We start from the raw sequence: 27,511 nt of genomic DNA on the forward strand, positions 1-27,511 counted from the left end.
GGGGATGATCTCACTAACCTCATGGCCACATTTGGAGAGTTGCAGTTTCTGTGTCCATTTCCCAAATGACAAAAGTGAGGGTCACCCAGCTGGAACAGCCAGCACTGCAGTTCAAAGTTTGGGGCTTGGCTCAACAGGACTGGAGAACTGGGGGTGGGATGGCATAACATGCAGTTCTGGAAGACTTAAAAGGCACAAGAGGCCATAACCTCCTTTCCTGCCCAATCCCTCAAGTCAGACAGCTAAGTCAATAGACCTATTTATTGAGTGTCTCCTGCAAATGACACACCTTTACTCTTGGGTTCCATGGCAACTCCCCCACCCATGGTGACCCTTGTCACTGTATGGAGATGAGACCAACATGGCCAGTATTCTTTCCTTTACAACCTGACTTTGGTCAAGACTCTAAAGGGCCAGCCAGGACCACAGGGTGGAGGAGCCATGTACTGCACAATGTGGGTGTCGTTGGACTCCACTGAGGGGGGCTAGGCAGGCTGGGAGAGGGGGCTTTCAACAGGGTAAGACCCTTCAACTCCAACCCTCAGATCAACGAAGGAATCTGTCAGCATGCAGGGGCCCAGTGGGGCTCAGGCTGGACCCTGGGTGGGTGCTGGGGCCTCTTGGGCCTCAAGCTGAGCCCTGGATGAACGTCCTCTGCCGCCAGGGCCACCAGCCATCTGCTGCTGCAATGTATGTTCCACCTGCTTCCTGAAACGCTGGTTCTTCTGCTTGATCTTGGCCAGCTCAGCCTTACGTTTGGCCTCCAGGTCAGGGTCCTGGTTCAGGGAGGATGGGGAGGTGACTGAGCTGGTGGTCATCCCCTACCTCAGGAACCCTGCCTCCCACCTGCTGGCTTAGCCCTCACCTTCCCCTCCAGGATGAGCTGCTTCCGCTTATTAATTTCCTTCTTTTCATCAAAGTTGGCTGCCTCAAATTTCTGGGGTAGGTGGGAGAGGGAGAGGCTGTCAGAGGGGGCTGGAGGTCCCCATCTTGAGGGGAGCACCCTGGGTCCCAAGGATTAGCTCCCCAACACTCACAATTTCACATTCTCTCCGGACCATATTGACCTGCGTGAGAATCTGCAGCACCTCAGCCTCCTCCACCACAAACTCCTCCAGCTTCTTTTCTGTGGGGACAGTGGGGGAGGGTGAACACGACAGGGAGAAGGATTTCACCCACTTAATGAGTTCTCAGTGCAATGAGGCATTCAAGGCATCTTAGATCGTATCAGTTAAGTCAGGTGGGCAAGATCTGGGACTTCAGACCTAAGAAGGTATAGAATGCTTTTTGTGTTTGTGTATGTGTGTGATTATTAACACCATGAATTTGACTGGGAATATTTATTTTTTGGACAGTGTCCTTTAAAGTCAAGGAGTTTCTGAATTTTAGGACAGTGTGGTGATTGGAGATACCCTAGTGGTTCTTCATTTTAGCTACACATTAAACAACTTGAGGCAGGTTTTAAACAGACTCAGTCCCCATCCTTAGGACCTCTGACCCATCCACAAGGACCGTCCACACAGCATGGTCTCAGAAACCAAAGTCCCTAACCATTGGACATGGCTTTTGGCTGCTGATAGCCATAATGGGGAGCTTGTACTTCAATAACTGGGAAAAAAAAAATTCTTTGGCAGTTGTTTAAGAGTACAGTTTAAGTCCGTTCATGTGAGAAGGCAGGTGGGCATCCTGCCCCTGCCCCATTACTTACTGATCTGCTCCTCAATAGCATGTACCAGGTGGATGTCATACTGTGTCACCAGTGTAATGGCCTGTCCCTGCCGCCCTGTGAGGATACACCAGTTATCAGGATGAGGGATCAACAGAGGCAGGTCAGGACTCCTTTCAACTGAGGGCGGCAGAACTTGATGGGTACGTGGGGTAGGTGAAGGAAGTCCAGGGTATCAGGGCTCGACTCCCAGCCAGACCTGTGTAGTGTGTGGGTCTGTCTCGGGGGAGCTATAGGACACCAGGGAGAGGCAGCTCTCCTGCCACCTTGGCCCTACATGGAGGTGGGAAATGGCGGCTGATTTCCCTTTTCTGCATGGCTGCCAGACTGAGTTATGTCCGCAATAAGCCCTGACAGGCCTCAGCCAGATTTGTACGTGCCAACTTCTGCATCCTGTTTCTGTGACAATGACTAGTACTGGACCAGCACTAACAGCTGATGAAGCCCATGACCCTTGGAGCCGCTCCAAACAGGCGGCATGTTCTCATCACCCATGATTTAATGAGAGTGTAAGGCCCAGAAAGCTGAAGTGACCTCCCTGAGGCCACAGGGCAGGAGAGAAGGAACAGGTCCAGTATAGCCCCAGAAGCCTCGTCTCTACTCCAGGCATGAGAAAATCTCACAAACGCAGTGCCTCTCCCTGGCAGGGCTGGGGAGCAGAAAGATGGATGCTTCCTTGGCTCCTGGCTAAGGTTACACTGAGCACACTGAGAAGCTAAACTTGGGACACCAAATCCCATAGGGCAACATCACACCAGGACTCATGCACCCACTCACTGCAAGGTCCCAAATGGCAGCCCTGACAGGAGAAGAGGACTGGAGTGAGGTAATAGGAAGTGGTAAGGATTTGTGAGTATGTGCCACATTTCCAGGAGACAGAATGTAGGTCACATAGAAATGCCAAAGTACAGTCACTGCCTTTGCTTTTAAAAGGACAATTCCCCTATTTGCAAATGCTGTCTCTAACATCTCTCACCTGCAGGCTGTATCCCTCCTGTTGTACCAGCTAATGATTAGTTTCTCAATGTGTAGGGCAGGCTGAAGGAATAGGTCCCCAAAGGCCACCCTGTCCTGTCTGCTCACCTGCACGGGCTGTCCGGCCAACTCGGTGGATGTAGATCTTTGGGAGGCCAGGGGTGTTGTGGTTGATGACCACCTGTACTGTGGGAATGTCCAGGCCCCTAGAGGCAGAGGCCAATCAACACCACTATCCACATGCAGAAACCGAGGCTGAGACTCATCCAATGTCACTTAGCAGTGAAGCTGGGGTTGCCCAACCCTGGCCCAAGGCCAGCCTCCCCTTCTGGCCCCTCTTTGGGATGTGACTGGGCCAGTGCACAGGAGGGAGTACCCTGGGCCACTCACCGGGAGGCCACATCTGTTGCAATCAGGATCCGATAGATGCTTGACTTGAACTTGGCCAGGGCAGCAAAGCGTTCTTTCTGAGCCAGATAAAGGAGAAAAATTGAGGGATGGGGGCTAGGGGTCAGTTAGCACCATGGTAAATGTTCGAGCACTTACTAGATGAAGCCTGAGAACAGAGCAGAGGCAAGGATGGTGCTGTCCTCACAGTCCAGTGAGGGAGATGACTGAAAAAGCCAGACCAGGGCAGACAGGGGTAGCAGGAAGAATGTTCCAGGCAGAGGGAAGAGCCTAGCCAAGGGCCCTGTGGCTGGGAGGAGTCTCAGGCAAGGCTGGCGGGCAGGGGTCTGCTCACCTGTTTCATTATAGAATGCAGAGCCACAGCGGGGAAATTGAACTTGCGTAGCATCATGCACAGGATCTGGCAGGTCCTGGTCAGAAAGACACGCTGGCAACCCCTCCAAACCTGCGACCCTGGGAAAGTGCTCCTGCCCCCACCCCTGCCGAGGACCCCAAGCAGATGGTTCCTGCACAAATGGAAAAGGGCAAGCAAAGGTGCAGGGTGTCTTGCCCACTGACATTCTCTCTGCAGACTCTTCTCCTAGCCTAAGCCAATGAGTCATCCAGACTTAGCCCCACATCCAGACTTTTCAGGAAGCCAATAAATTCTTGAGAAGTAGCACCAGGTAGGAGGTCCTGTCAATGTGGCACGGACTGCCCATTTACTGGCTCATACTAGAACAGTTTACAGTTTCTTGACAATACCACTACGTGCTTCAGAATATTCTAAAGTACCCTGTGGGAAGACCAGCCCTGAGTGTAGAGGCTGCTGCACTGGGCCTCCATGACACCTTAGACCACAACAAATAGGCTGGTCCAAGCTGGGCAGAGCTGGGGGCCCCTGATTCTTTGGGTTAAGGGAAGATCTGAGGAATCCCAAATCCTGGTTACAACTTCAGGAGAGGCGACCATGGTGAGCTGCCTGATCTCTGAGTCTCCTGAAGCAAATCTTTCAAAACCTCTGGTCTGAGCAGAGGCCCTGGAGTGCTGAGACTGTGTTCCTCCCACCTGTGACCTCGGGTCACCTACTGGCCCTCTATGAAGGTCTGTGGGAGGCAGGCCCACTGAGCTCACTTGCATGTGTTGGTGAAGATGATGATGGACCAATCCTCATGTTCATCCTGGAAGTTCTGAATCAGATGGACCAAGTAGGCATCCTTAACCTTCTCAGGCACCAGTAGGTAGTGCTGGTGTAGCTGTTCTACTGTGCGCACACTGGGAAGGGGTGGGCCTCAGTTTCCCCATCTGTTGAATTCAGCCAGTGCCCTGCCCCTCCAATGGGCAATAACCTCCATTGAGGGTAACCTCCCCACCACCCCACCACCTCCTGCCTGCCCCCTGCCAGCCCTGGAATGTGTCTGTGGACTCACGGGGCCTGAGCCTCCCAGAAGAAGGGCTGGTTGGTGGCCAGGCCCTGCAGCTCCCTGAGTGTGTCGGTCAGGGTGGCACTGAAGAGCAGTGTCTGCCTGCGTGCAGGCACAGCCGCCAAGATAGCCTCCAGGTCCACGGTGAAATCAGTGCAGCCCTGCTCCAACAGCCGGTCCGCCTCATCCATCACCTGCGACACAGGCAGCAGCACATAGTGGTAGGGGGTTTGGGATGGGGATGTTATCTGAGGTTGGCCTGACACTCTCATGTGCCTCCTTCCCAGCTTTGGCCATGGGCGCAGGGGCATTCTCCCTTGAGGTTTTAGAGGCCCTGCTCCCTCACCTGTCTCAGCTCCAATGTCACTTCCTTAGACAGGCCCAACCACCCTTGCTGGTATAGGCCACCTCACCTTGGCCTCTGAGCTGTTCCTAACGTTGTCCTGGACGGCTTATGGACCACATTTTCCAAATGGATGAGTCAGTGCTGAGGCCAACTCACCAGAAAGCGGATCTTCTTGATGCTGAAGGTGTTGGAGCTGCGGAGGTGGTCAGCCAGGCGCCCCGGTGTGGCAATAACCACATGTGGTTTCCGGGAGAGCTCCAGGGCCTGGGCCACCATGTCTGTAGGTAATGGGCAAGAAGTGGGGCTCAATAGGTGGTTCAAGGCTGCAGGGATCCCACGCCCAGAGCCTTCCTGGGGCCCCTGTACCCATGCCGCCGACAATGATGCATTCTTTCAGGCCCAAAGGCTTCCCCAGGACCCGGAACTGCTCTGCGATCTGGTAGGCCAGCTCCCTGTGGGTATGAAGCCAGGCTGGGTTACATAGCGGTTCTGTGCCTACCTCCCATTTCTAGCTCCACCCTAGGGCTTCCTGACTCACTCTTATCTATCCATGGCTCCCAGTCTCCCTTGGATAAAATCTCTGACAATTAGCACTGGAGAACTGTATAGGCACTTTCCCCTCACCAGACTGAGCCCAGAACAGCCCATGGCACCTCCCCTAGCAGTCCCACTCAATCTGGCCTCTCCTCCTCCCATATTCTCAGCAACAGCCTTGACACCAGTCACCAAAGCCTAATACCTGAGCATTAGTCCCTCACCCCACCTCCCCAAGGCTAGTCAGTATCCAACTTCTCTTCTCTCTGCCTCTCAGCCTTAGCTCCAACCAGGCCTCTCTTGGGCCCATGTCCCCGCTTCCTGGCCTCCTGTCTTGCCTTCTGTCACTCACATTCCCTCAAAATCAATTCTAACCTGGCATTTAAGGCCCTTTTCAGGCTAGCTCTAATATGCCTGGCCCCCAGGACCCTTTCTGTATCCTGCCTCTCACATCTCTGCATGAGTGCACTAGCAATTCCCTCTGCCTAGATTAACTTTCCCCAAACAAGTTCCTTTGAGAGACACTTCTCATTCCTTAAGGAACCCTTGACTGAAGTGTTCCTTGATCTCACCCTTTCCCAGGTCACACTTTCATAACACAGTGCTTAACTCATCTGCCATTTCAGAACGTGTCATGTCAACCACCCTCTCTATGTGACCAATAATGGAAGATGTACCTATTCTTAAGCTACAAAACTACTGACAGCTCCTGTCTGGCCAGTGCTTGCCCTGAGTCAAACACTATGCTCAACATTTTTCACATGCTATCTTACTTAATTCTGTAGCACCCATAAGAGGAGGCATGATTTGTTTCCATTATGCATACAGGGAAAGTGTGGCTCACAGAGATAAAGAACTTGCCCAAGAGAACACAGCTGGTTAACTTACCCAGAGGCCTGTGGGGAGCTCACCTTGTGGGTGTCAGGACAAGGCAGAAGATACCATAGGGATCCTCAGACAGTTTCTGCAAGATGGGCAGGACAAACGCTGCCGTCTTGCCACTGCCTGTATTAGCACAGCCCAGGCAGTCCCGACCTGGGCAGAGTGCAAAGCAACATCAACAGTTTAGGTGCAGATAAATGTTCCATTGAACAGTTAATGTATGCCTGATACTGGCCCATCCCTTTTCCATTCTGGGGATACTGACAAATTTTAGGAGGAAGAGACCATTATCATTCCCATTTAACAGAAGCAAAAACAGACTCAGATTTGCTCAGGAACACAGCTGGTGAATAGCAGACTGGATTGGAATCTACTTCCATGACCCAAGATGTTATATCTACTACCTCATGTGGACTACCCCCTGCCACCATCATCTCAGCATGGGGAACCTGGAATGCCCTCCTCCAATCTGCACCTTATGCTCCCTATTAATTCTTTCACATGTTTATTTAATCCAGGGGTAGTCAACCTTTTTATACCTACCACCTACTTTTGTATCTCTGTTAGTAGTAAAATATTCTAACCGCATTACTGGTTCCACAGTAATGGTGAGTTATAAAATAGGGAAGTAACTTTACTTTATAAAATTTATAAAGCATAGTTACAGCAAGTTAAAGCATATAATAATAATTACTTACCAAGTACTTTATGTCAGATTTTCACTAAGTTTGGCATAAGAATAAGTCTTTATAAAACAACTTACTATAGTTAAATCTATCTTTTATTTATACTTTGGTTGCTCTGCTACCGCCCACCATGAAAGCTGGAACGCCCACTAGTGGGTGGTAGGGACCAGGTTGACTACCACTGATTTAATCCATCAACTTGTCACGTCCTAGGCTTCCTGAGGGCATCTCTGCAATGGCAAAACTGGGTTGGGCTAGCCTGACCAGGCGGTGGCGCAGTAGATAGAGCATCAGACTGGGATGTGGAGGACCCAGGTTTGAGACCCCAAGGTCACCAGCTTAAGCGCGGGTTCATCTGGTTTGAGCAAGAAAAGTTCACCAGATTGGACCCAAGGTCGCTGGCTTGAGCAAGGGGTTACTCAGTCTGCTGTAGCCCCACGGTCAAGTAACATATGAGAAAGCAATCAAAGAACAACTAAGGTGTCCCAACGAAAAACTAATGATTCATTCTTCTCATCTCTCTCTGTTCCTGTCTCTCCCTATCTATTCCCCTCTGTCTCTGTAAAAAAAACAACAAAAAAAAAACACACAAAAACTCAGTTGGGCTAGAAGAGTGGGGAGAACAGTCATGGAACCAATTACTGATAGTCATTGATCTATCAGTAATTTTGACAACCTGTTTCCGGATGTAAAATGAAGACAGCAGGACCTGGCGGGTGGCTAGGTGGGTAGCGCGTAGGTCCATGAATGGACATCCTGGGTTTGATAACCGGTCAGGTAACACAAGAGAAGCAACCATCTGCTTCTGTCCCGTTCCCTCTTCCCCTTCTTTCCCTCTTCCTCTCGCGCAACCTGTGGCTCAATTGGAGCGTCCACCAGGTTCTGGGTTGGTCTGAGCAGCCGCAGGTGCTAAAAAACAGCTCCTACTCGAGCATCAGCCCGGCCCTAGATGGAAGTGGATCCCGGCAGGGGCCCATGCAGGAGTCTGCCTCACTATCTCCCCTCCTCTGACTTAAAAAAAAAAAAATGAAGACAGTACTGCAACTTCTCTTAAAATTTCCCAGTACTATCGGTTAGTCATCCACCAAACCTCCCTGATTCTGAGAATATGTAGGTTTCAGAGGTTACATCACTTGTGTGCGGACACACAGCGAGTCAGTCCAGCAACCTAAACGCCAACAACACTGCTTAGTCTGCCTCCGGAACCCAGGCTCCCTGAAATGCCCGAAAACCAGTATGTGTAAGGGGAAGAGAGGAAGAGACAGGGGCGGAGACGCCTCCTGGGGACGAGGACGGGCCATACTTACCTTCCAGAATGGCGGGGATGCAGCCGAGTTGCACAGGTGTAGGTTGCTTCAAACCCAGCTGCCGACATTGTTCCACGAGCCACGACGAAAGCCCTAGACCCGAGAACCCAGCCATTTTCTCGGCTCGCTACTAAACCCGTGTGAGCCGCGCTTCCGGCGCGTGCCAATGACGCAATAAAAAGTTTCCCGTTGTTTGGATCCGATTCCTGCGTGGTCCCACCTCCGTTCCATTCCCAGCCTGACCACATCTTTACCATGTTTTCCCGAATCCCATTGTCTGGCAGGATTAAATAAAACTACAATTCTCGAAATGCCCTGCGAGACGCACTTGCGTCACCCTCCGGAACGAATAAACTATATTTACCGGCGTGCCCCGCGGTAGGTCACGGCTTCCGGCCGTCGTGGCGCTCCGGAAGAGGAGTGAGTGACAGCAGAGCGTTATGGCGCCTCCCGCTCCTGTCCCGGCATCCAGCGGCTCTGGGGAGGTGGACGAACTGTTCGACGTGAAGAACGCCTTCTACATCGGCAGCTACCAGCAGTGCATTAACGAGGCGCAGCGGGTGAAGGTGCGGCCGCTCCGGGGCCGGGGACGTTGGGAACGGAGGCCGCTTCCTGGTGGCCGGGGGTCGCGTTGTTTTTAAAAACTCTTCTTCAGGTGGCAGACCCCCTCCCCCCTCACACACACACAAACAGGCATCTTCTCAGAGGCAGTGAAGAGTTAATTCTCGTCCCTTGACAAAATCCAAAGCAGTAGAAGTTTTTATTTCTCAGAGCATTCACTGCAACCTGGAAGGCATTTGAGTAAGAGAGACGTTCATGCTACTGTAGTAATCAACAATTCTCACTTGTTAGACGTCCACACAGGTCGCCATACCCTGTATTACCCGTGAAGTAGGGACGGTCTATTCTCATTTAATAGATGAAAATACCGACGCTCAGAGAGAAATTACTTCCCCTACGTTACCCTTCCTCACTAGCCCGGTTATTTCTCCCCAGACTCAGTCATTTATTCCTCAGCGAGCATCTCTATGGGTCAGGCAGTGTGTTCGTGCTGGGCTGAAAACAGTAACGAACAAAACTCTCAGCTCTCTTTTGGGAACCTCAACTTGGCAAGGGAGATAGACAGTAAACGAGTAAATAAGCCAGCAGTGGTGGGAATGATCTTGGTTGGCAGCTTGAGAGCTTGGAAATAAATTTGCAGGCAGGGCCCAGCCAGGTAGAAGCTGGTGACCAGAAAAGGGGCAGCAGGGGCTGTTAGGACCTTTAAGGGAGGACTTGGGCCTGCTGTCACTTTGAGGGAACCAATGGAGATTTTTTTTTCTTTTTTTTACAGAGACAGAGCGAGGGATAGATGGGGACAGAGACAGGAAGCATCAATCATTAGTTTTTCGTTGCAACACCTTAGTTGTTCATTGATTGCTTTCTCATATGTTCCTTGACTGTGGGGATACAGCAGACCTAGTAACCCCTTGCTCAAGCCAGGGACCTTGGGTCCAAGCTGGTGAGCTTTGCTCAAACCAGATGAACCTGCGCTCAAGCTGGCGACCTCGGGGTCTCGAACCTGGGTCTTCCACATCCCAGTCCAAAGCTCTATCTACTGTGCCACAGCCTGGTAGGGCCTGATGGAGAATTTTTAAGACCAGAGAACATGGCAGGGTCTTTGCCTACCTTCACCTTCTAGTGTTTGTTCCAAAGAGAGTAAACAAAGAAGCTAGTGAAGAGTGATTACAACTTGTGCACTGTGTGTGAAGAGGAGATAAAAAATACTCAGCCTGCCCTGGCCGGTTGGCTCAGCGGTAGAGCGTCAGCCTAGCGTGCGGAGGACCCGGGTTCGATTCCCGGCCAGGGCACACAGGAGAAGCGCCCATTTGCTTCTCCACTCCTCCGCCGCGCTTTCCTCTCTGTCTCTCTCTTCCCCTCCCGCAGCCAAGGCTCCATTGGAGCAAAGATGGCCCGGGCGCTGGGGATGGCTCTGTGGCCTCTGCCTCAGGCGCTAGAGTGGCTCTGGTCGCAACATGGCGACGCCCAGGATGGGCAGAGCATCGCCCCCTGGTGGGCAGAGCATCGCCCCTGGTGGGCGTGCCGGGTGGATCTCGGTCGGGCGCATGCGGGAGTCTGACTGTCTCTCCCTGTTTCCAGCTTCAGAAAAATTAAAAAAAAAAAAAAAAAAATACTCAGCCTGACCAGGTGGTGGCACAGTGGATAGAGCATGGAACTGGGACGCAGAAGACCCAGGTTTGAAACCCCGAGGTTACTGGCTTGAGCCCAAAGGTCGCTGGCTTGAGCAAAGAGTCACTCGTTCTGCTGTAGCTCCCCCCCCCCCCATATGAGAAAGCAGTCAATAAACAACTAAGGTGCTGCAATGGAGAGTTGATGTTTCTCATCTCCGTTCCTGCCTATCTGTCCCTATCTGGCCCTCTCTCTGACTCTGTCAAAAAAAATACTCAGAGAAACTGGGGGAGGGGTGACTTTCACTGGGATTAGTCCAATCAGGCCTTGCCTTTCTTTCCTTTTTTTTTTTTTTTTTAAAGAGACAGAGAGTCAGAGGGATAGACAGAGACAGACAGACAGGAACGGAGAGATGAGAAGCATCAATCATTAGTTTTTCGTTGGGATACTTTAGTTGTTCATTGATTGCTTTTTCATAAGTGCCTTGACCGCGAGTAACCCCTTGCTCAAGCCAGCAACCTTGGGTCCAAGCTGGTGAGCTTTTGCTCAAACCAGATGAGCCCGCACTCAAGTTGGCGACCTCGGGGTCTCGAACCTGGGTCCTCAGCATCCCAGTCCGACACTCTAACCACTGCGCCACCGCCTGATCAGGCAGCCCTTTCCTTTCTTGACTGTCATTTGAGCCTGAGACAACCTCAGCTGCAGAGGTCCTGAGGCAGGTGTGAGCTCAGAATAGTGAAGGCACAGAGGCCAGTGTAGCAGAAGTGGCTGTGGGTCGGGATTGGGGTGGAGGGAGGAGGACGAGGAGGACGTAGAATGAGGTAGGCAGGGTAAGGGCCCATAGCAGGAGTTTTTATTTTTTTCTGAAGATGTGGATATACCTTCAGAGCATCAAATAAGGGAGTGGCAGTCATCACAGAGGAAGACAGATGATTGAGATGAATTTGGACTCTGAAGTACTGAAGGTTTACTTTCCATGCTTCTTGCCTTTGGCTGTGAACCCAGTGTCCCTGAGCATCTGTATAATGGGGGATAAAACCTCAACCAGACTTCAGGAAGCTGTAAGGATTTGTTGAAATAACACTTGCATGATTACATTAATTTTCTGTTGCTGCCTTGAGGAGTTACAAACAGCATAAGACAACACTTATTAATCTCTCACAATTGCTATAGGTCAGAAGTCCAATATGGCTCTCACCATTTAAGGTGTCGGCCAGACTGTCTTTTTTGGAGATTCTAGGGAAGAATCTGCTCTCAAACTCATTCAGATTGTAGGCTCTTCATCAAGGGCCACTATTAGCTCTTAGAGACTTCTCTACAGTCTTCAACCTTGCATGTGTTCCTCCCCTACCCCCATCTCAGAACCAGCCATGGGGTTTGGTTTTGTTTTTTGGTTTTGTTTTTTACAGAGAGAGTCAGAGAGAGGGATAGATAGGGACAGACAGACAGGAACAGAGAGAGATGAGAAGCATCAATCATTAGTTTTTCATTGCAACGCCTTAGTTCATTGATTGCTTTCTCATGTGTGCCTTAACCGTGGGGCTACAGCAGACTGAGTAACCCCTTGCTTGAGCCAGTGACTTTGGGTCCAAGCTGGTGAGCTTCGCTCAAACCAGATGAGCCCACGCTCAAGCTGGCGACTTCAGGGTCTCGAACCTGGGTCCTCCGCATCCCAGTCTGACGCTTCATCCATTGCGCCACCTCCTGGTCAGGCCCAGCCATGGGGTTTTCACATTTAAAATCACTTGAATTTCCCCTTCTGCCTAGTTCTGCCTACTTTGCTTTTAGAGCTTCTTTGATTAGACTGGGCCCTCCTGGATAACCAGCACACTCTCCCGATTTTAGGGTCCATAACCATAATCATTTTTGCAAAGTTCCTCATGATATAATGTAAGCTGTTCACAGGTCCTGGGAAGTGGCTTGGACATCTTTGAGAAGCTTTTAGGTTCACCAGCAGATATATAGTGCCTCCTTGATGGAGTCCTGAAGACTGAGATAGACCTGGGCTCAGATTCCGGCTCTCTTAGGTTGACTCTGCAGCTAGTGCTGAGTCACTGTACCTGTCTGAGCTACCATTTTCCCTCCTGTCAAAGGGAAACAGTGATACCTATCTCAGTAGGATCACTGTGAGATTTAGCATCGTACTCTAGTTGGCCTTTTGGATTCTGCCTTGTATGTTGCTCACATCATAGTAATATGTTTTTTGAGTCTTCTCCCTTCATAATATGCAGACTTTGCTGCTGAAAGAACTAGCATGATCTGCTGTATGTAGAGAGTGACTGGAAATAAGGAAATCATCCCAGTGGTCACTCTGGCTAGAGGCACACACAACCCAGCTTCTGAGCCATGAACATGCCAAGACGTTATCCTTGAGGCATCCAGTGAACAGGAGCATTGTACTCACTGAGCCATCTGATGTTAATTAATTCTGGTCCATGGAGCACTTAAGCCCCTTAAGCAGCCTATACTGCATTGAATGCTGTCCGTAAAGAGATGCATCCACCTGAAACCTGTTAATGTGACTTATTTGGGGAAAGGGTCTTTGCAGTTGTAATTCAGTGAAAGTTCTGTAGATGAGGTCAGGGGATTTAGGAAGGCTCTAAATCAAATGACTGGTGTCCTAAGAGAAAGGCAGAGAGAGAGTTGAGGCAGACAGAGAAGATAGAGGTAGAGGTTGGAGTGGTACAGCCATAAACCAAGGAATGCTTAGAGCCATCAGAAGCTGGACAAGGCAAAGAAGGATTCTCCTCTAGCCTTTGGAGGGAGTGTGGCCCTGCTGAGACCTTGAACTTGGGCTTCTGCCCTCCAGGACTGTGAGTGTATGTTTGTACTGTGATACAGTGAGCCTGGCAACCTCAGACAGGCATAACATTAGGTGGCCCCAGGTGGAACACCATTGTGTGCTAGCACTATGTCACCATTATATCCCTTTTTGTCAGACATTTTTTTAAGTCCCCACAAGATGGCAGACAACACCTAGGTGTTGGGAATGAAACAGAAGAAAACCTCAGAGGAACAGACCATCTAGTGTGGTCAGGTGACTCTCATGGCCACAAGGACAGTTAGGGTAGGAGACACAGGACCCCGCCTCCCACCCCCCACCCTCACTTCATCACTGGCCTCCCCAGACAGTGTTCCTTGCTCTTGGACTTGGCTGCATCTATGCTCTGTCTGGGGGCACGTAGGACCACCTGGTATCAGGCAGCATTGGTAGGCATAGGCCTCCTGGCTTTGCTGGTTTCTGTGCTTCCAGGTGGTTCTGACAACCTGTTAGTACTGGGGACCAAAGCATTCACCTGGTGGCATGTATCAGGATCCCTCTAGTAACGCGAGTCTGTACATCCGTCCTTGCTCTTATACCTCCTAGAAGCTCTCTCTCTGGCTAATTGAAAGGGTCCTGAGAGTCCACTTGTGGCTTTTTTTTTTTTTTTTTTTTTACTTTTTTTTGGGGGGGGGGAGATAAGAGAGGAAGAGCAGGAAGCATCAACTCCCCTATGTGCCTTGACCCAGGAAGTCTGGGGTTTCAAACCAGCAACCTCAGTGTTCCAGTTTGACGCTCCATCCACTGTGCCACCACAGGTCAGGCCCTCTGTGGCTTCTTGGTGAGACCTTGACAGTCCTGCAGGTTCGGTGGTGGTAGTGTCCATTTTACAGGTAGGGCAGTTGAGGCTCAAAGTCACCTCTGGGACCCAAGGTCCCCCTCAGGGTCTCCTACTGTATCCTTGCTTCAAAGACATCCAGAGCCATCATGTTGGCTTTTTGTTTTTTAAGATTTTATTTCTTGATTTGGGGGGGGGGGCAAGTGAGAGAGAGTGAGAAGCATCAACTCATAGTTGAACCCCATATGTGCCCTGACCAGGCAAGCGCAGGGTTTGAACTGGCAACCTCAGCATTCCAGGTCAACACTTTATCCAGTGCATCACCACAGGCCAGGCCATCATGTCTGTTTTTTCACTGAAGGTGGTGTAAGGCCGCCTCAGATGGATTGTCCTCACCAATATCCACTTTTAAGAATCATTTGAGGCCCTGGCCGGTTGGCTCAGCGGTAGAGCGTCGGCCTAGCGTGCGGAGGACCCGGGTTCGATTCCCGGCCAGGGCACACAGGAGAAGCGCCCATTTGCTTCTCCACCCCTCCGCCGCGCTTTCCTCTCTGTCTCTCTCTTCCCCTCCTGCAGCCAAGGCTCCATTGGAGCAAAGATGGCCCGGGCGCTGGGGATGGCTCTGTGGCCTCTGCCTCAGGCGCTAGAGTGGCTCTGGTCGCAATATGGCGGCGCCCAGGATGGGCAGAGCATCGCCCCCTGGTGGGCAGAGCGTCGCCCCTGGTGGGCGTGCCGGGTGGATCCCGGTCGGGCGCATGCGGGAGTCTGTCTGACTGTCTCTCCCCGTTTCTAGCTTCAGAAAAATGAAAAAAAAAAAAAAAAAAAGAATCATTTGAAACTTACTTATTTAGCAGACGTGTTCCATGTTACGGCCAGATCCCCAGCCTGGTCACCAAGACCGGAGAAAGCCACTGGAACCCTACAGTGAAGTTGGCCTGAGTTAGGCTGGGACCAGGAACCAGGCTTCTTGTTTCTGGTCTCCTTTAGACTGGGAGGACACACTCACCACCCTCACTCTGCCTCTCAGGCTGGAGAGAAGAAGGCATGGTGACAAGGAATCTGATTTTCATCTTGAGGGAGGCCAGTCCTGATGTATCCCCACCTGTGGAACTCCAGACCCTTTGTTTCTGTGCTGTGGCAGCTGTCCAGGCCATCTCTGGGCTTGTTGGAAAGGCCACCGTGCCCTCTGGGCTGAGCTGCTGTGTGCTTACCAGTCCCAGGCACCACAGGGCCCCCAGGAGGTTGGCCAGTACCCTGGGATCCAAAAGCTATACACCCAAGAGAGGATCCCTCACCTGCCTGCAGCTTCTTGGGACCTTCCTCACAGTCCCACAGTGAATGCTGTAGAAGGTCACCTCACTTTTGCTTCTCGGCTCTGTGCTTTGTGGCTGGACCAAGGGTGTGCAGCCTGCAGACCTGTCTCCAAGTACAGGGAGGTCCCTGAGGTCTCACCTGGCCCAGCTGAGACACAGACTGAGCTCTCCCAGAAAGATCCTCTTGAGTGAGGAAAACCTTCCTCTCCTGTGTGTCACGTTAAAAGAATGTTTTGAAAGAAAAGCAGACGGGAACAAACTTTGTGGAAGTATTTGTCACAGAAAGCAAAGTCCTCTTCACATATCTCCAACTGGGTCCTATCCGTTCTCCAGCGTCACCTATCTGCCCCCTCATCTTGTGGCTGGAGTGACTGTGGCACTTTTGGTGCCCAGTTCTTCACTTAGAGGAATGGCTGACAGTCGAGCCTCCTTTCTGGGATGATGTTGGGATGAAACAAGATGAGGTACTCACCATGACATGTGCCCTCAGTGAAAGCTGCTCTCCTGCCCAAGAGCACAGGAAGCTGAGAGCCAGGGTCTGGACTCCACCAAGGAAGCTTTCTGCTCCTGGCCACTAAGGACCTGTTCAGCATATGGCCCTGTGAATCCTGACCTGCCTCTGTTTCCACAGCTGTCGAGTCCTGAGAGAGAGGTGGAAAGGGATGTCTTCCTGTACAGAGCGTACCTCGCACAGGTGAGCCTCGGCTGTGACCACCACCATCCCTAGGATGGGAGAGTAAAGACCATAGTGCTGAATGGGGGCAGGGCACCTGGCAAGATGAGGGGTCCCTGGGGGTGGTGGGTGACAGCCAGGTCCAGGTGTTGGGGCTTCGCCAGGGTAATGGTGAGCCCCAAGAAGCCCTCTGTTCCAGGAGCTCAGGACATATATACCTTATGGCAGGGGAGAGTGGGTGGAGTTGACAGCATGTTGTCTCATCACAGAGGAAATATGGTGTGGTCCTGGATGAGATCAATCCTTCCTCAGCCCCTGAGCTCCAGGCTGTGCGCATGTTTGCGGAATACTTGGCCAGCGACAACCAGAGGTGAGGATGGGGACGGGGAGGGTCCCTCCTTTCTTCCCCCTCACCTCCCTGTGCTTTGGTTTTCCCCACCTGCACAGTGGGAGGCAGTAATGGATCATGCTTCAAAGGGGTCTGGGAGGTCAGAGACAGGACATGTATGTAGATGCCCTCACAAACTGAGGGGCTCCCTAAACATATAACTCTGGGCATCACGGAGGGGGCCTCCCCCAGACATACAAGGCAGGGATCCTTAGCATGTTGGGGGAATGTCTGTACCACCTGCCGCTTATCTCCCTGGGAGGAGTCCAGACTTAATTCAGGTGAGGCTACATCAAGATCTCATCCTGCCTGACCAGGCAGTGGCGCAGTGGATAGAGCATTGGACTGTGATGTGGAAGGACCCAGGTTCGAGACCTCAAGGTCACCAGCTTGAGCGCAGGCTCATCTGGTTTGAGCAAAAGCTCACCAGCTTGGACCCAAGGTCGCTGGCTCAAGTAAGGGGTTACTCGGTCTGCTGTAGCCCCACGGTCAAGGCACATATGAGAAAGCAATCAATGAATAAGGTGTCACAATGCGCAATGAAAAACTAGTGATTGATGCTTCTCATCTCTCCATTCCTGTCTGTCCCTGTCTGCCCCTCTCTCTGACTCTCTCTCTGTCTCTGTAAAAAAAAAAAACAACTCATCCTAAGACAGTGGTTCTCAAAACTCTTTGAAGTTGGGGCGCATTTAAAATCCTACAAGTAATTGTAGGTGCACTGTATACAAATTTCTGAGAAATATGTTATAATAATTAAGTCAAATATTAAAGAAAAAAATAAAGTCCAAGTGTGCTTTTATGATAATTAAATTAAATAAAGATGACAAAATTAAATTCTGACATTAAAACACATTTTTCAGTGGTAGAGCATCGGCCTGGCGTGCAGGAGTCCCGGGTTTGATTCCCAGCCAGGGCACGCAGGAGAAGCGCCCATCTGCTTCTCCACCTCGCCCCCTCTCCTTCCTCTCTCTCTCTCTCTTCCCCTCCCACAGCCAAGGCTCCATTGGAGCAAAGATGGCCCAGGCGCTGAGGATGGCTCTGTGGCCTCTGCCAGATGAGCAAAGCATCGCCCCCTGGTGGGCATGCCGGGTAGATCCCAGTCAGGCGCATGCTGGAGTCTGTCTGACTGCCTCCCCATTTCCAGCTTCAGAAAAAAACAACAACACGTTTTTATGTTATATTTTTTGTTATGCTTTTTAGAATTCATAAAGAAGGATTAAAAGCCCTGGCCTGGTAGCTCAGTTGGTTAAAGCATTGTCCAGATGCCCCAAGGTTGTGGGTTTGATTCCCGATTGGGGCACATACAAGAGTCAACCAATAAATGCACAAATAAGTGAAACAACAAATCAATATTTAAAAAAAAGAAAAGATTAGAAAATAAGAACAAAAAAGGTATCTTTTTTTATATAGAGATACATTCTTAGTAAGATTTAGTAAATTTGGCAGGTCCCAGCACGAGTGTGTTAAGTTTTTTCATCTTGTGTTTATGAGAAACATGAGCCTAATGTGTCCTAGTGATTTCTTCAATGTTTGGGTATATATTTGAAGGGCAAACTCTCATTTCCCCATCAATACATTGAATAATTCCTCTCTTTTTACTCTTAATTATGTTGAGGGTAGAAAATCCTAATTCACAATAAATAGAATGTTGAAAATTGTAATAAAATGTTCGGTTTTTTTAGATATTGCCACATATTTTTTTATAGAAATCCAAAAGGCTTCCAGAGACAATTCCCTATGTTTAGTCATTAATCCAAAACCCCCACCACACATATCATCTTAACTTTACACCAAAGGATAGAAGTAACTTGCCTCCAATCTTTCTGGGGAACTGGGGGGGTAGTGTAAACAATCCAGCACCACAGCTTAACTGCCTTTTGCAACCTAATCAGGCAAGTGAGGTGGGGTTTGGGCAGACTGTCAGCTTACAGCCAATTCCCCACACCTCTGTCCCCCAAAAATCTAAACTCCAAAAACCCTGTTGGTTTTTGGTCCCCAACAGGCACATATTTCTCTGGAATACCATAGGGCGCACACTTTGAGAACCACTGTCCTAAGGTGTGGGTCCATTCCAGCCCCAGACTGCAGACCACCAACTGTCAAACTCCTGAGAGCAATGGCCAGGAGAGATTGGGGGAGAGGCTGTGGGGACCCATGAAGCTCACACCTTCCTGTGGCCCAGGAAGGGTATGGTGTGCCTCATCTGCCTACATTAGGGCCAAGACCAGGGCAGAACTCCCCAGGACTGTATCACCTGTGCTCAGCCACCTAGCCTGCTGGCATCAAGTTTCTGCTGTACATTTTCCTGGGCTGTTCTTGGAAAAAGCCACAGGGATGCTTTTCCAAGTACATGTGAGCTCACAGCTCTTGGCTGTGGGTGGGAGTCAAGAGACCCTGCTTTGCCTGTGTATGGAGCAAATGGTCCACGGTCACCGACACCCAGTTGCAGGAAGCTGTTCTCTGCTCCGCAGCCACCCCAGCTCCTACCCCGTTGCATCTCCAGAAACCCACACCCCCTGGCCTGTCACAGTGGGGCCTTTCCCAATCTTTGCACTTTGGAGCTCCCTAGATCCAGATGTGGTACTCACCTTGGTGACACCACATTTCCCTCATGGGCCACTACAGCTGTGGGTGAGGCTTTACCCACACCCGCCCCCATTTTTGCTTCTTTGGAGGGCAGCACCCTGTCACCAACTCCTGTGATTGCACTTTGCCCATGAAGCCCAGGGCTCAGGGTGTTTGCTTGTGGGCAGTGGCAGCTAAACGTACCTACCAGAAGACGTTCCTGTCCTGGCACCCAGAAACCAAATGTGACCTCACTGAAAATTGTGGTTTCTGCAGATGTAAGTAGTTAAGGATCTCGAGGTCATCCTGGATATAGGATGGGCTTTAAGTCCAGTGATTGGTGTTCTTAGAAGAGAAGAGGAGAAAACAGAAGAGGAGAGAGGAGAGAAGGTGGAAACAGAGGTGGGAGTAAAGTAAACACACACCAAGGACTGCCACAGCCAACAGCACCCAGAGAGAAGCCTGAGACAGACTCTTTGTTAGAACCTCCAGAAGGAGCCAGCCCTGTCCACACCTTGATCTCAGACTTCTGGTCTCCAGACCTGCAAGGGAATAAATTTCTATTTGGTTCCCTAGTTCATGGTGCTTGATGTTGGCAGCCCCAGGACACTAAGACAAGTGGCCTCCTGAGGCCATCATTTCTCCTGCTCTGTACTTCACTAGCCAGGTTGACAAGCCTCATTCTCATGTGGAAGGGGAGCTAGCCCTGGCAGGCCCTCCAGGAGCAGTGGCTGCTGTGAGCATTACGGAGCCCACAGAAGCACGGGGCACAGGGTGAGTGTTTAGGAAAGCAGCGTGGCACATAGTACATCCATCCCCACAGCATGAACTGCTGCTCCTTGCAGACAGTTATCAAGCAGATGGTGGAGGAAGTACCAGAGCCCATGAAGATAACTACAGTATGTGACAGGAGCAACCTATAACACTAATGTTGCAATGACAACAGGTAGCATGTAAGCTTCAGGCGGTGGCTTCAGAGGCTCCTCATGCCAACCCCAAGTGATTTCTGTGCACGATCCCCCCATGCAGAGCAGGAAATAGGCTCAGATGTGAGGATGTTTGTCCCTCTGCCACCTCTCTGGGTACAGAGATGGTGATGGGCACATTCCTGCCCTCTACAGGCCTTCAAGCACAGGCACTTAGCCAGTAACCCCCAGCAGCTGTAAGACATGTGCATTTGTAGAGAAGGGCAGCAGTGATACAGGTTGGATCCACACCTCCCTTTTCTCAGCAGTTGCATAGCAGCCTTTTGAAACATGGGATCTCAGCTCCATTTTCCAGTTCAGCAGACCATGGCTCCAGCTCTGTCAAGGTTGTGAGGTTGTCTTGGTGATCTGTGGCCCAGCCCTGATTCCAGCTGGGCTGCTGCCCCCAGCCCTCAGCCAAGCATGTTGCCCACCTGCCAGGAGTAGCTGGCAAGCTAAGCCAGGACGCAGGCCTCCTCAGGATGGCAGTGACATCGCTAGTCTGAGTCACCTGTGCAGCCTCATGTCTCCACACAAGCACACCTGGTGAGTCACCCTGACCCTCCATGAGGTGCAGAGTGGACACAGCAGCCCACTAGCTGTGAAGGCCAAGGGACCCTAGGCCTGGGTCATTACTCATGCTGCTTGGTAGGCATGGAGGGGCCATATACCATGTCTCTCCCACAAGGCTAGAGTGCTCAACTTTTATTTCATTGTGTGTGAGGATGAGAAATGCCTTGTGGGAAGGTGGTGAGACTGGGTGCAGTGGTGCCCGACTCAGACAGCTGTTCCTATTCTACCCTTTTGCTGCTGTGCACACCTGGGGGCCTACCTCGCCCTCTTTGGATGTGTCTGCTCTCGCAGTGAGGGTGTGGGAGCTGCTTCCTGCCATTGACCCTGAGCATCTTGTCTTAACAGGGACACAGTTGTTGCTGAGCTGGATCGCGAGATGAGCAGGAATGTGGATGTGACTAACACCACCTTCCTGCTAATGGCTGCCTCTGTCTACTTCCATGACCAGAACCCAGATGCTGCCCTGCGTGCCCTGCACCAGGGGGACAGCCTGGAGTGGTGAGTAGCCTTTCCAGTCTCTGGGCTGCTTAGGGCGTCTTAGTCTGTTGTCATGGCAATGGTGAGGTGGAGGCTGCTTTGAGAGATCTGCAGAGGCCAGGCAACACTACTTCTCCAAGGGCACGGTGCCCAGGGCTGAAAACCCTATCCCTAGGGCAGAACAGAAAGCACTTTCATCTGTGGTTTCTGCACACCCCTTGTGTTCTGGCCCTGGCCTTTCCATGAACTCTCGGGGTACCCCCAGGCCTTCCCCTCAGGCTGATTCTTATTTAGGGCACTTCATATCTGGGGCTCTGGAGCCCACCCTGGGAGGCCACTCTAGACCTACGCTGCATCCAGGGTGTTGTGTCTGGAGTTCGGGCCCCAGAGGTTGCAACTGCTCTCTCCTGGGAGCTCTCTGGAACCTGCCTTCCCTTGATACTTGGTCACCAGACATTTGTTACATGTACCTGTCCCACCTTAGTCTAGAAAGGGGTTTGTACCAGCTTAGAAATGATGTGGTGCAGAGCTAACAAGGTATTTCTCAGGGTATTTCTCAGGCTCTGACAAGAGTTGCTCTGGGTGCTGGGTCATGTTCTAGTGGAAAAACTTGGGAATGAGCAGCCACATAAGTTATGGACAGTCATAGCTGTCTAGGGCTGAAAGGGACACAGTGGGTTCAGGAATTGAAGGAGTGATCACCTGCCCCCACAAAACACTGCATCTATGACTGAACTCGGGAAGAAGCTGGTGGTGGGGCACAGATATGGTGCCCAGCCTGGACAGGAGGCCAATGAGCCTGGAGTCTGCACCCTTGGGACCCCATGGGAGCTTTCAGTTCAAGCATGGTCATTGGTGAGATGTGGGAGCCAGGGCCCAGGAGGTGGCCCATAAGCGGTGCTGAGGTCTGAATGCAGCTCTGCCGGGCTCACACTCAGCCTCAGTGTTCCACCTCTACAAGGTAGGGCTGGTGGCCCAAGCACTAATAGGAATGTTCTGGAAGGTGGCACTGAGATGGAATGAGCCCTAATGGGCATGGTGCCCTGTGACCATCTGCCCTGTCCCACAGCATGGCCATGATGGTGCAGATCCTGCTGAAGTTGGACCGCTTAGACCTTGCCCGGTAAGCCCTGTGTCTACCTGTCCCCACCTGGAGTTGCTGGGGTGGGGCCTGTGCGTCAGGGTTGTCTAAAACAGTGACAAGGCCACCTCAGGAACCCATGTTCCCAGGGAACCAGGCCTCTGCCCTTAAGGGGCCACTGAACATGAAGACTGTCCCAGAGCCCTCCCTGAGACCCAAAACATTGGTGGCATGATGGTTTTTCCAGTTAGTTCATTCCAGTCCATTGGGCAACACACCATCCTTACTGCCTTTCCCTGCAGGGGTGAGTGGTGGTATTGTTCATGCCTCAGCTTCTTTCTGTCATGTAGGGAATATGGCAGGACTGGGGTGGGCTTTATGAGTGTCTTGGTTCCTGCATGTCCAAGGTGAAGGTGGGTGCCGGCTGGACCAGGGCCCGTGAGCCAGCATGTGTGTGTACCCCATGAACAAGGAACAGGGATGGGGGAGATGCCAGCCAAACTACTTGGCTCCCTCCTGCCTTTCTCCTCCACCCCTAGGAAGGAGCTGAAGAAAATGCAGGACCAAGACGAGGACGCCACCCTCACCCAGCTGGCCACTGCCTGGGTCAACCTAGCCATGGTGAGCTCCTGGCCACACAGGGAACTGGAGGGTCGGTGCAGGAGCATCAGAGCACCAGGAGGTGGCCTGAATCCAGCCCTGTTCTCCCATTGAGGAATGGGAGATGTGGGATTCCATGGATGCACTGAACTTCTGTTTATTTGGGGCTAGGCACCCATCCCCCAAGAGAAATCCCCAGCCCAAGCCCCCCCCCCCCCCCCCCGGCATGTTTCCCACTTCATTCATCCTCAGTCCCATTCTGGGATTCTTGCAGGCAAGTGGGTTGGCCAGACTCCGAGTGAACAAACTGGGGGCTCCAACCAGTGTTGGGTTGCCTCTCCCCACATGCCTCCCTGGGAACGTGTCCCTCCCTTTACACTCTAACCCTGTACCTGGTGCTGCTCAGCTTGCTTTCTGGGCTCCTAATACCAGGTGGTTGCCAGTGTCCTCCTGGCGCCTTCACTTCTGCCCACTCCCCTTCTCACATACATGCCTGGGTACGCTGTTCCCCGTCTCCTGGCAGCAGCCCCTTTCCTGGTTTTTGGCACTTGGCTTCCATTCTCTGAGTTGTTCTTTTGTATGAGCCTTTTAGAATGTGCTCCCCTTCTGCATCTACACTGCCCTTAGGGGTTGAGACCTCACTCAGGCCGCTGTCTATTATGTGTCCAGTTTAGTGGGACAAACCCCGCCATGCTGACGGCTCTCTCTTGTAGCCTTTCCTGTTTTTACAAGCACACCTTGGTTTTAGGCTCCCTTGCCAGTGTGACTGCATCTTTATCAGGAAGGATAGAACTCAGAACCTGGTGGACAGAGAAGAGATTACCCTTGACGGACCATGTGATGCTGTGGCCTCCACTTGGTGCCAACCTGCATACCCGTGGGCCATTTTTCATCTTCAGCTCCACCTCCATAAACTGAGGGTTGAGGGAGCCAGGTGTGAGGCTGTTGTGCGCTGTTTTGGCCCTGTCAGCAGAGCCCAGGCTGTGTAGGGATCTCTGCACTGGGTCAGTGTCTAAGGAATGCCTGCTGTGGGCTGGCCATGCTGGGATATTCTCTGCAAAGCGGTGGAATTGCTCTGCTCTGCGAGGGAGCAGGCTGGGTCAGGGCTGAGCAGCCGGGTGACAAAGCAGTGATGTTAGAACTGTCCCCACAGGGTGGCGAAAAGCTACAGGATGCCTACTACATCTTCCAGGAGACGGCTGACAAGTGCTCCCCCACCCTGCTACTGCTTAATGGGCAAGCAGCCTGCCATATGGCCCAGGGCCGCTGGGAGGCCGCCGAGGGTGTGCTGCAGGAGGCACTGGACAAGGTAGGGCAGGCCCAGCCCCTACCCCAAGGTCCCCAGAGTGGATGGCAGGTGATATGGGCCACATAGGGATTTTAATGCCAAATCAGCTTAAAATGATTGCAAACAAAAACCCTTATTCCAGCTTCTCTTGGAAATGGGAGAATCTCATCAGCTGGGTCCTGAATAGGCCTGAGCTGAGTAGACACATGTGCCCCAGCCCTTCCTCTCTGTCACCTTGACTGCCTGGTCTGGGGGCCTCAATGTGACACCTCACTTGGGTCTATATTTGGAAATGACCCACCATTCACTATGAGGGAGGGGAGAGCAGACTGCAGGCAGGAGGTAGTGCCTGGACTCTATCAGGAAGAGGGACCAAGCACACTGTCCTCTGGGGTGGCCATAGATTTCCCCATTGACATCTGAGGTCTTTCACTGTATTTTTATAACCAGAAAAGATACCAAGCATTTGGCATTTTTGGAAAATATCTTTTTTTTTTTTTTTATCTTTTTTATTTTTTTATTTTTTATTTATTTATTCATTTTTTTTATTCTTTATTCATTTTAGAGAGGAGAGAGAGAGAGACAGAGAGAGACAGAGAGGAGAGAGAGATAGGGGGGAGGAGCTGGAAGCATCAACTCCCATATGTGCCTTGACCAGGCAAGCCCAGGGTTTCGAACCGGCGACCTCAGCATTTCCAGGTCGACGCTTTATCCACTGCGCCACCACAGGTCAGGCGGAAAATATCTTTTAATATAACGAGAAACTGATAGCAGTAGGAAGCTTTCTCCCTTTTCATCTCTTGAGGGGCCAAATTATCATTGGGAGGTTGCTTGCAGAGTAGGGGTGGGCCTAAAGGGTTTTAATCCAGTGGTCCTGTGGGCCAGTGTCCTCAGGCTGCATTGTGGAGCTACCTTACCTGTCAGGGAGCCCAGTGCTGACAGAAGAAACGAGGTCTCCAAAGAAGGGCAGCATGGGGTGGAGTGGGCCTCTGGTGGCCATGCATCCTGGGTGATGCAGCTCTGCCCCAACTATCCCAGCAGGGCTCCCCCCACCCCCCACATCCCTGCTTTGCAGTCACTAGGGGCTCTGGCTGAGGTTCCTGGCTGAGGCAATGGCCAGCCTGTTCCCAGGGTTCCCTGTGCCTCAGAGCCTAGTGTAGGCAGGTGGGGTGATGTCACCCTCCTGGAGGTTCTGGTAATTTCCCAGCAGCTTCCTGCCAAGGGCTCTGGGAAACAGGCAGGGCAGGTGGGGTCTCAGACCTCATGCTCCAGCAGGAGGATCAGCTGGGCTACCTTTGGCTGGACTTTTTTTGAGATTTGAGATTCTTGTGATAAATTGTGACACGCAAGGGGGCTCTGTCCCAGTCTGATCTGATGAGGCAACAAGCTCAGAGGGGAAGCAGCTGGCATGGGGAAGTGGGAGAGCAGGAGGGGACTCTGAGGTCACCACCTTACAGAATGGCCAATGTGGAGAGCACTGAGCCTTGACCTGGTTCTACCTCAGGGTGTGACATTGTGCAGATCACATCACCATCCCAGGAGGTGGGGGAGCGACATCATCCTGCCCAAGGTGGGGTGAACAAGTCGATTCTGGGGCCTGGAAATGCTGACCCTATTTGCCCAGTGTCCCTGTGTTTCCAGGATAGCGGCCACCCGGAGACACTGGTTAACTTCATCGTCCTGTCCCAGCACCTGGGCAAGCCCCCTGAGGTAGGCCCCCTCCCCCCGCCAGGTATGAATGCCATCCTGGGGTGGTTGGGGGTTTCTGGTGTGGCCTTAGCTCCAGAAGAAGCTCAGGGCCTCAGGGCCTGAATTTCAGGTTTGGCCTTGGGTTGGGGCAAAATCCCACTCCCCACGGGCATGTAACAGTTTCATCGGTGATGGGCCCTTGAAATTGGAGCTGCAGGTCTCCCCCAGAGCCCCTAGCTTGGCCAGGGCCCCAGATCAGGTGCTCATGTGGGTCCTAGGGACAAATGGACTGAGGTTTAGAGAGAGCACTCGGGCTGGGACCCCAGGCCATGCCACCTCAGGGTGGGAGGGAACAGGATGGAAAAGGGGCCCAGGGGAGTGATCCCACCTTGTCTGAGGGTGAGGAGGGAGGAGCATGCTGGAGCAGTGCTCGTTTAGGTGGTTGGCCCAGGTGGCCAGGGGCCTAGCCAGGGCTCCTTGGCAGTTGGTTCCTGGCCCTTGTAGAAGGACTCTCCGGCAACATCGACTAGGGTGGTGCAGGACAGATAGGATAGCCCTCCAGCTCACCCCAGAAACAAACCCAGACACTCCTAGTCTGAGAGAGTTAGAGTCAGACAAATACCTCAGCCCCATACAGTCAGAACTAAGCCTGGTAGGGCAAGGCAGCAGCAAAGGCTCTGCTGGAGCCTCTGGGTGCCTCAAACCCATCTCCCCTCCTAACCTCATCCCCCTGACCGGCCCCCCACAGTCCCCCAGGGCCCTGCCTAGCCTGGTACCGTGTACCCTGCAGTCCATCCCCCATCCATATGCCAAGCTCATGCTCTGTCGGGTGCTGTTTCAGCATGAGGCAATGGAGGGCGTATGGAGAGATTAGGTCCTTGTCCTACCCACCCCTGCCCTGAAGTCAGAGCCACAAGAGGTTCCTGTGTTCAGCTAGTCTGGCCTCATGTTCCCCACAGGTGACTAACCGCTACCTGTCCCAGCTGAAGGATGCCCACAGGTCCCACCCCTTCATCAAGGAGTACCAGGCCAAGGTGAGCTGCAGACTCCCCAGGAGCACAGGGAGGGCCTGGAACTTGGTCCGACTCACTCACTCATGTGCTTCCTTTTCTCTCTTTTTTCCCCCATTTCATGTTGAAGGAGAACGACTTTGATCGGCTGGTGCTGCAGTATGCCCCTAGTGTCTGCGGCTAACCCTGGAGGCCGTTTTCACCGTGGGAAGGTGAGGCCTGGCCGTTCTGCCCTCACCACGGGAACCAGCCTCGTCTTTTCTCCCTCATTTTGGCTAGCCAGAGGCAGAGGCTGTCAGCTCAGCCCCCTTCTGTCAATAAATACCTCCACTGGCCTGACCTGTGGTGGCACAGTGGATAAAGCGTCAACCTGGAAACGCTGAGGTTGCCGGTTCAAAACCCTGGGCTTGCCTGGTCAAGGCACATATGGGAGTTGATGCTTCCTGCTCCTTCCCCCCTTCTCTCTCTCCCCTCTCTATAATGAATAAATAAAATCTAAAAAAAAAAAATTAAAAAAAAAAAATACCTCCACTCTGACCCATGTGTGCTCTAGCCACTTTGAGGGGGAGCATGTGGGAGCCAAGGCTGGTACAGGAGTGGCCTGGGCACAGGGTCCTGGAAACAAGGGTCTGTAAACAGCAGCTACAGGGACTCTTGCTTCTCAAACCAGGTCCATGCTGCTGAGCTGAAAATAGCACAGCTTAGTCCCCCAACCCCAGTTGGCATCCAGGGAATCTGAGGCACAGAGAGAACACAGCCATCTTGATGGGCATCAGGATTTAAATCCTGGACCCTGGGTCCCTGGATGGTCTGTAGGTGGTGATGGGGCCAGAAGCGCTCAAGCCTCAACTTGG

The 27,511-nt window shown here is 52.0% G+C and overlaps 2 protein-coding genes across 2 annotated transcripts; one reads left to right on the forward strand and one right to left on the reverse strand.

Annotated features, from left to right (window-relative positions):
- Positions 1 to 237: 237 nt before the first annotated feature.
- DDX49 (DEAD-box helicase 49) lies at positions 238 to 8,517 on the reverse strand. Its single transcript, XM_066268667.1, has 13 exons — positions 8,268 to 8,517; positions 6,304 to 6,427; positions 5,225 to 5,310; positions 5,015 to 5,136; positions 4,519 to 4,706; positions 4,223 to 4,363; positions 3,444 to 3,519; positions 3,092 to 3,168; positions 2,810 to 2,907; positions 1,709 to 1,783; positions 1,038 to 1,126; positions 866 to 937; positions 238 to 776 (listed from the first exon to the last, which is right to left on the reverse strand). The coding sequence occupies exons 1-13, from the start codon at positions 8,380 to 8,382 to the stop codon at positions 588 to 590; spliced, it is 1,452 nt and encodes a 483-aa protein (XP_066124764.1). The 5' UTR covers positions 8,383 to 8,517; the 3' UTR covers positions 238 to 587.
- A 136-nt stretch (positions 8,518 to 8,653) lies between these two features.
- Positions 8,654 to 27,147, forward strand: COPE (COPI coat complex subunit epsilon). Its single transcript, XM_066268832.1, has 10 exons — positions 8,654 to 8,833; positions 15,980 to 16,042; positions 16,291 to 16,391; positions 20,858 to 21,010; positions 22,059 to 22,112; positions 22,610 to 22,691; positions 23,824 to 23,979; positions 25,600 to 25,668; positions 26,607 to 26,681; positions 26,788 to 27,147. The coding sequence occupies exons 1-10, from the start codon at positions 8,708 to 8,710 to the stop codon at positions 26,839 to 26,841; spliced, it is 933 nt and encodes a 310-aa protein (XP_066124929.1). The 5' UTR covers positions 8,654 to 8,707; the 3' UTR covers positions 26,842 to 27,147.
- Positions 27,148 to 27,511: the final 364 nt, after the last annotated feature.

Source organism: Saccopteryx bilineata, chromosome 1, assembly GCF_036850765.1.
Source record: "Saccopteryx bilineata isolate mSacBil1 chromosome 1, mSacBil1_pri_phased_curated, whole genome shotgun sequence".
NCBI lineage: Eukaryota > Metazoa > Chordata > Mammalia > Chiroptera > Emballonuridae > Saccopteryx > Saccopteryx bilineata.